The following is a 7,688-nucleotide window of genomic DNA, read 5'->3' as shown; positions in this document are numbered from 1 at the left end:
ATCTCTCCATGTTTCCCAACTTCCTGTCTTCTCACAGTTCTCCAGGTACCCTCCCACTTCATCCATTAGCCTTTCTGAGGTGCCCCATGCTACACCATGCACACCATCCTGAGAGAGCATTGCTTACAAAAGTCTTCCTTAAGGTAGCCCCAGCCAGAGATGAGACACTTCTTGCCAGCAGGGAAGTGGTGCCCAGCTCCTGGTAGGCACACGGGCTGGATGTACTTGTTAAAGGCCATAGGACTTGCAAGCTCCAGCACAGCCACGTCAAAATCAGCAGTATCCGCATTATAAGAAGGGTGTGTGATTATCTGTGCAATGCCAGCTTTCACAGTGCTGGGGTCGAGGCCGCTGAGAGAGGTGGTTCCTGCATAGGCAGCCCAGACCTTTGGGTCCTGAAACCTGAAATGCATACAGCAGGGTTGTGCATGAACTCTCCCCCCATGTTGCCCCTTGATGGCTTGCTCATGTCAAAAGGAAGGCATTTAAACAGCAGTAGCTGTTGTGCCTCGAACTGGAACTGGCACATGACCCTTGAAACCCCTCATGATACGGTAGCTGCAGATCACCGCAATGCCAGCATGGGCCAGAGCATATATATGGGCGTGGAATAGTTGGGCTTGGGGTATGGATCCAGCTTGCTAGTGGTCTAGTCTGGAATGGCAGTAAACTGGTGATCAACTGAGATGGGCCCACAGTCTGTTTTAGCTTGGTGAGAGGCTGGATATTGAGATACAACACCAGTTTTTCTGCTAGTTGAAAGTGGGGTCAAATTAACTTGCTAGTGGTGGGGGCTTACTCATTAAAGCAGTGAGCAGCAGACACCAGCCACTTCTCAGTGAGGATGGCTGCACCACAGAAATGCTCGTTGTTTTCCCTCAGGCTGACTTGCCACGGAAACTCCCCTCTGGAGGCTTTGGAGCCTCCCACAATCCTGTTGGCTGTCTGCATGGCGGGTCGACTCCCACAGTCTGAAAGGTAGAAAAGCCCACGTGAGCCCTGGAGACTACTTCCAGTGTGGCCAGAACAGGTCAAGCACTTCAAACATATCCCAAATGGAGTTCACTGGAGCAGGGGAAAGGTCTACTTTGCTTGGTGATGCTTATGACTACCGCAGAGAGTGAAGCCATTGTTGACCCTGTTGGAAGGTGCAAGCTTCAGACTACAATGAAAGCGTATTCATGGAAAGGGGCAGCTGGCTAAAGAAGCATCCAAAGAATGGGTTGCTGTGATTAGCTTTGCAGCTTGGGATTCGTAAGTAGAGGCTTTCTCACTAGAAGCCATTCTACAAGTTACTCTTGTCCAGGCAGGGCATAGAAAGATGTCACTGAATCTGCACCCTGTAAAAGCTAAACATCATGGCAGCTGCTCCAAGTAACCAGCCGGGGGATACAAGTAACCAGCCAGAAAATGAGCTCCACTCAATCTGACTAATGGGTGTGTCTCCGTGGGCACGTCTACATGAGACGTTTACTGTGCGGTAACCTAATAACACTGCACAGTAGCATGCCAGTAAAAACCTGTGCTAATAAGCTACTGCACAGTGTTATTAAACTACTGCACAGTAACTGCCACGGGAGAAAGCCCCCCATGTGCTGGTGCTACTGGGCAGTAAATGTAGTTATTGTGCATTCAGTTAGTACTTTATTAAGGAAGTACTAAACTAAATGCTCTGTAATTACAGTGCATTAATGAGCATGTAGATGCACCCAGTATGTTTCTAACACTAACTCCAGTGAGTTCACTTGCTGTGATTTGCTGCCTAGCTTCAGATGCCATGTGTGTTGGGTGGAGTCATGGTTATAGTGAATATTGGCTCTAGAGACAGAGATGGAGTTGCACTTCTTTTTCAACCCATAGAGCAGAACCAATCTGATCCAGCTTTCCCTTCACTTTGCCTTCTCCTGGGCCTCGGCCTTGCTAGACAGGTTGATTTGGGTTGAGAGAAGTGTTCCCTCTTGGACGTTCCTTTTGAAACTGTCAGCATAGGTCCACCGTGCCAGTGTGATGGGTGGCTTCTGTGTTCGGGACAAGAGGACTTGAGACATCTATATTGTCAATGAAAGGCAGTATCAGGGCATGGCTCTGCCTGATGCTGCACATGTCCCACTAAGCCTCTGCTTTAGTGTGTGGGGGCAACAGTAATGCTCACTGCTTTAATGGGGTATGGGCTATATGAACTATTCATCCTTCAGCTTCTTCAAAGTCATTTCTTATAAAGAGTTGCCTCTACTGAACAGAACCCACATCTTCCAGAGAGACTGTCTATGCTGGATATACTGGACACCCTGATTTTCTGTGGATTCCTGACTTGGTCCTCACATACCCACACAAATGACTGCAGTTACTATGGGCCCAGAAGACCAACCATTGCCTGATGTATACAGTAGGAGGACCTACCACAGTCTGCCTCATCAGAGGCATCCAAGCAGTCAGCATGGCCGTCACACTCTGGGTTCTCTTTCCATACACACTGGCTGTTCTTACAAGCAAATGTATTTCCAGGGCAACTGCCTAGAGGAACAGGAAAGAGATGGTTAACTTTACCTGTAAACATTCAATAGCCTTCAAGAGCCTTCTAGCCAAGGTGTGCATGTATATGTGGAAGGCTAGAGGGGATACAAAACAGCCAGAGACTATCTTTGCACAGAAATCAATGCCGCTGTTAGGAACTGCTGAGAAAGGCATGAAGTGGATGCTTAGGGAACCTCATGATTAGGGCTTCAAGGAGTAAGGAGAGAACATATCACTGGGCGCATCTACATGTGCTATTAATTTGCATTAGGCTTACTGCCCAGTAAAATACTGCACAGTAAGCCTTTCCCAGAAGCATGTCTACACATGCACCCTGTTGGGAGGAGATCTGCTTCCAACTGGAGCAGCCTGATACAGGACTGCTCCCTCCCTGCTCTGCCTCCCTGCAGCAGCCAGGGGAGCTCCAGGCTCCTCTAGGTGCTAGCCTGGGGTCTGGCAAGGTGCATGGGGTTAGTCCTAATGCATGTGGGGCCAGGAGAACTTTCCCAGCTGCAGTAGCAGCTGTCTCCTGGTCCCATGCACATTGGGAGGGGACCTGATATGCATGAGGCCAGAAGACAGCTGCCCCTGCAGTGGGCTGAGCTCTCCTGGCCTCATGCCCATTGGGGGACACAGCTGCCAGCAAGCCCCCTGCCAGGTGGGGCTTCCCTGCCCAGCAAGGAGTTCACAGGGAGCTGCCTTAGGTGTGGGGCAGGTGCTGGTGAGCTTCCTGCTAGGCAGGCAGGTATGGAACTGGCCAGCAGCTGCCCTGCTTGGGTTTCCAGCCTCTGCCCACCGCCCAGAGCAGCTCTGCACAGAGCTGGCAGCACTGGAGAGTGAGCGGGGCTGGGAACCCAGTCCTTTCCCACTTCCCGGAACTGCCAGCTCTGTGCTGTACAGAGCTGCTCCGGGGGTGCAGGCAGAACCTGGGTTCCCAGCCCCTGCTTACCCTCCAGAGTGCCCAGCTTTGCATTGGGAGCTGAGGCAGGGGCCAGAGATCTCAGTCTGGGTTCTGATTGGCTCCTGGGGGGAGCCAGGAGCTGAGCAGTGCCAGGACCAGGGACAGAGAGATCCCTGTCCTCTGTAGCTCCCTGCTGCCTAGGCTAACCAGGAGCAAATTTGCTTCCTGTCAGCATCTATAAAGGTACTAGCTAAGTGCACTGTAGATTAATTTACTGTGCCAGTAACTGCTACTCACAGGTACCTGGTGATGCCTTACTGTGCCGTAGATTGGTGTACTGCTCAATAAAGTGTCTTGTGTAGATGCACCCACTGTGTACAATGACTTCTCTACTGCCCTGAGGAAGGGCACTCTGCCAAAAGCTCATATAAGATTTCCCCCAACTATGCAGCTGGTCGAACAAAAGGTACCATAAAAAAATCCCTTTTCTCCTTGCATATTTTGTGGTCCATCACAGGTACAACACTCCAATCCAGCTACTACTCTTCATTGTCATTGATGATAATTGCACAAATTGACCTTTCTCTTTACCTTCTCCTATGGTCCCTGTTAGAACTGCAGGTGCTGTACCAGGGACAGGTTTTTTCTAGACTCTTGGAAAGATCAGAACTCGGACCTTGATCAGGGTGAAGGATTGCAATCATCTCAGTCTCTGTCACAGGCCCTGGGCCTGAATTCCCTCAGCTCTAAAAGAACCTCAGGGCCTGGCAAGAAGAGGCAACATCATTGTGCACAGGGACATAAGCTAAGAAGGGGCAAACTCTATGGCAAATGCTGTATGAATTTGTAGACTGGCTTTGGGGCTTCTAACATACCTGATTTCAATTCAATTCCATGTGGCGATGCCTCGCTTGGTCCTGTAACAAAATTGAGAGAAGAGAAGTGGAGAGATATAGTCTGTGGCATCACAGACTTAGCATTGTCCTGCAGACTGGCTGGGCCTTGACTCTGACCAAGGGCTTGTTTGCTGCATAGTAAAAGCTCTGCTGTTGGGAAAAATCTGCTAAAGCCCTGCATGTCTACTGCTCCTCTGCTTAAGCAGCTCCCATAGGAGTCCTATTTTTCCTTCCTAACACAGGGAATAAGGGAAGCCTGGGCTTGGCAGGGTTCTTGTCATGTTTATCCAATGGGTACCCCTGTGTAATATGCAGTTCTTGCCATGACTTTGTGACTGACATAAGGGAAGGAGGAGCAGACTGATCAAGCTGGAGAAGATGACCAGTAACCTTTGTCTTACATCAGCCCTTGCTCTACTTAATGTTTTCTTTGGCAACATTGTCACACTCAGGAATTCAGCTTGCTTTTGTGTCTCTGGGTGGGGAAGGGAGTTACTTACTTGTGAGAGAGGCTGAGGATATAGTCCCATAGGTAGCCAAAGGGATACCCTGTTTGTTCAGTGCTTCTGTCAGCCCACGTGTGAGTGCCTCTTCCTCCAAGCTGGAACTCAAAGGTTGGGAAGCTTGGTGGATGAAGCGGAGACGGAAATGGACAATCACACTGGAGTTTCCATTCCTGCTAGAAGAATCAGTCACTGTGTATGTGCCTCTGGGCATGGTATAAGGAGCAGCTGAGAGCACAGACCTTGCCCCTTGTGCCATAGCATCAGAGCTTCCACAGCGATTCTTGTCTGGAGGGCTCAGAACAAGTTATAAACTTTTTTATTCAATTTTTTTGATCAACATATTTATCAAAAGATGTTGAAAATGTGATCAACATGATTATCCATATTTTTCTTTGACCAAAGATTTAGTTTTCATTATGCAAAAAAACCCCCACCAGCTATTTTGATCACATTTTCTATAAGAGTTTCAGTTTAAAAATCTGAAGACTTTAAATACATTTAAATTGCCAGTTTTGATAAAAGGTCAGTTTTTGACATACTCCCTCCCAATATTTTGATCAATTTTTCACCCAGGCCAGGCTCACCTGGCTGCAGTACCCCAATGCTGGCTGTAATGGGAGACAGAGCATTACACCCTCACCTGTACTGCAGGATAGTGCAGCTAGCACAGCTCCCCTCCAGCTGTGAACTCTGGAAACTGGTTAGAAACTGCAAGGCAAAGAGTAGGGATCACAGTGTTACAAAAAACCCCAATAAAACATACATAGAGAAGGGAAAACCTTAGGAGATAGAGTTTTTGAAAACATCTTATTGTGTCTGTGAAGATGAGTAGAGTTCTTGAGCCCTCTTGCCTCCATGGTAATTTAATCCTCTTTCTTTTTAGGTCTAGCTGGCTTTTTCACAACTTCCCAGCATACTGCATTTCCCATATTAAGACAAACTACTGGGCTCTAAAAGTCTTGATCAGGCATCCTTGGCCATCTCTCCTTTGCCATCATCATTCTGTGGGCCAGCTCAGACAAATGCTGGTAGCCAGGGGCTCCCCATGGTCCCAATGCCCACCCTGCCTCCAATTCTACCTTTGCCTATAATTATCCTCAGTACTTTGTGACAGGGTCACTACATTCAGTGGGCTGAGGAATTCTAAGTGGGACTTTTGTAGCTCTACATTTTTTCCTTAATTTACAGCAGGAGATAGAGCTAAACGATGAGAGATTCCTCACCTTCCCCTTCTAGGGCTGTGTGTGTGCCCACAGCATCCCTGCTCTCTGTGGCACTGTGACTGGTGCCACGGCACTGCACTGTAGATGGCAAGCTGAAACATGCATTTCAGGCTGAATGTTTTGCCCCTTTAGTGGTTCTGGCAACACTGGGCAGGTTCCAACTCACCAGCCTTTCCAGAGTGGGGGTCAGCATTCGGTAGTAGTCTGAGGTCTCCCTTTGTAAGCTGCTGTCATACGCAATTCCTCTTAGCTCCACAGTGTGCTCAAAGCTGAGCTCTCGTGTAGGATGACAGGCTGTATAGAGAGGGCAAGGTTTCCGTAGGGGAGACATGCAAAGGGTACTTGAAAGATGATAAAATTTAGGACTCTGGTCTGCTTCTAGTTCTTGTAGAAGGCCTGTTTTTAGAACAAGACCCTCCTTCACAAATCCTCATGTTGCCCTTCTCATTTTCTGCTCTTCTACAGCACTTATCTCTGCAGATCTTCTGTTGATATCTCAGAAGGTCTATGCATGTAGGAAGAGCAAAGGTCAGGGTTGGGATGCCCCATGTGGACACAAGAGGAGAAGTTTGCTCTAAATTTTTAGTTAATTTGAAAGTCAACAATAACGGATTCTTTTCAATGTTGGGACACCTCCAAGAGGTTAAAGGCATCAAAGAGGCCAAAAGCCAAAATACTTCTCTGCAAAAGGGGTGTGAGTGCAACTGAATTCACAAAAAAAGGATTAACAAATATGGTAAATGTTTTCCATTATTGATCTAGCTTCTGTCACACAAAAGGATCTCTGCTGATCAGACTGAATGTAACAACTGTTATACCAGCAGCACGTTTATAATAGAAGTGTATAGAAAAGAGATCAAGGAGTAGCCTAGAAGCAGTTTGTATTTTCACTCCCAAGACCTGCTTTTCTTTTCCCATTGAGGAAGGAAATAATCAATGGAGTCTGGAACATTGCAACTCTCTTGCTTTTACAGTTCTGCTATTCAAACTTTCTTTTAATTATCAAATTGGTCCCATATTAATGAGCCATCCTTGCAGCTAGAGACTGGGAATGTGCTCCCTGCACAGGATAGATACAGATTTGTTGGGACACTGAGACCACCTAAGAATAGGAGTGTGCTGCAGCAAGTTCTCCCAGATCTCCCGACTGGGATTAGCATCTAGAAGATGGGAATAGCATCTAGAAGGTTACAGGGATGGGCAGATGAGAATAGGATAGGTTTCAACACTGACAAGTGCAAGGTGCTGCACCTGGGGAGGAAGAACCAGCAGCATACCTACAGGCTGGGGAACTCCCTTCTTGTCAGTGCAGAGGCAGAAAAGGATCTTGGAGTCGCTATTGATTCCAAGATGAACATGGGCCGGCAGTGTGGGGATGCGGTCAGGAAGGCTAACTGTACCTTGTCATGCATCCACAGATGCATCACAAGCAGGTCCAAGGAGGTGATCCTCCCCCTCTATGTGGCACTGGTCAGGCCGCAGCTGGAAGTACTGCGTCCAGTTCTGGGCGCCGCACTTCAGGAGGGATGTGGACAGCATTGAGAGGGTCCAGAGGAGGGCCACTCGCATGGTGAGGGGACAGCAGGGCAAGCCCTACGAGGAGAGGCTACGGGACCTGAACCTATTCAGCCTCCACAAGAGAAGGCTG

At 48.3% G+C, this 7,688-nt stretch overlaps 1 protein-coding gene across 1 annotated transcript in view; it reads right to left on the bottom strand.

The window, feature by feature from the left end:
• Positions 1 to 7,688, bottom strand: part of TMPRSS9 (transmembrane protease, serine 9) — a 101,844-nt gene that overhangs the window by 28,503 nt on the left and 65,653 nt on the right. The window contains exons 3-9 of the mRNA XM_019513197.1: positions 6,207 to 6,334; positions 5,458 to 5,525; positions 4,812 to 4,990; positions 4,291 to 4,332; positions 2,401 to 2,514; positions 800 to 971; positions 128 to 402 (exon numbers count right to left, since the gene is read on the bottom strand). Coding sequence (XP_019368742.1) covers positions 128 to 402; positions 800 to 971; positions 2,401 to 2,514; positions 4,291 to 4,332; positions 4,812 to 4,990; positions 5,458 to 5,525; positions 6,207 to 6,334 — 978 coding nt within the window. The remainder of the gene's footprint in view (positions 1 to 127; positions 403 to 799; positions 972 to 2,400; positions 2,515 to 4,290; positions 4,333 to 4,811; positions 4,991 to 5,457; positions 5,526 to 6,206; positions 6,335 to 7,688) is intronic.

The sequence above is a fragment of the Gavialis gangeticus genome, unplaced genomic scaffold, assembly GCF_001723915.1.
Source record: "Gavialis gangeticus isolate Ggan-Ray unplaced genomic scaffold, GavGan_comp1, whole genome shotgun sequence".
Classification (NCBI taxonomy): Eukaryota; Metazoa; Chordata; order Crocodylia; family Gavialidae; genus Gavialis; species Gavialis gangeticus.
The sequence above is the reverse complement of the archived record's forward strand: the minus strand, read 5'-3'. Positions and strand labels throughout refer to the sequence as shown.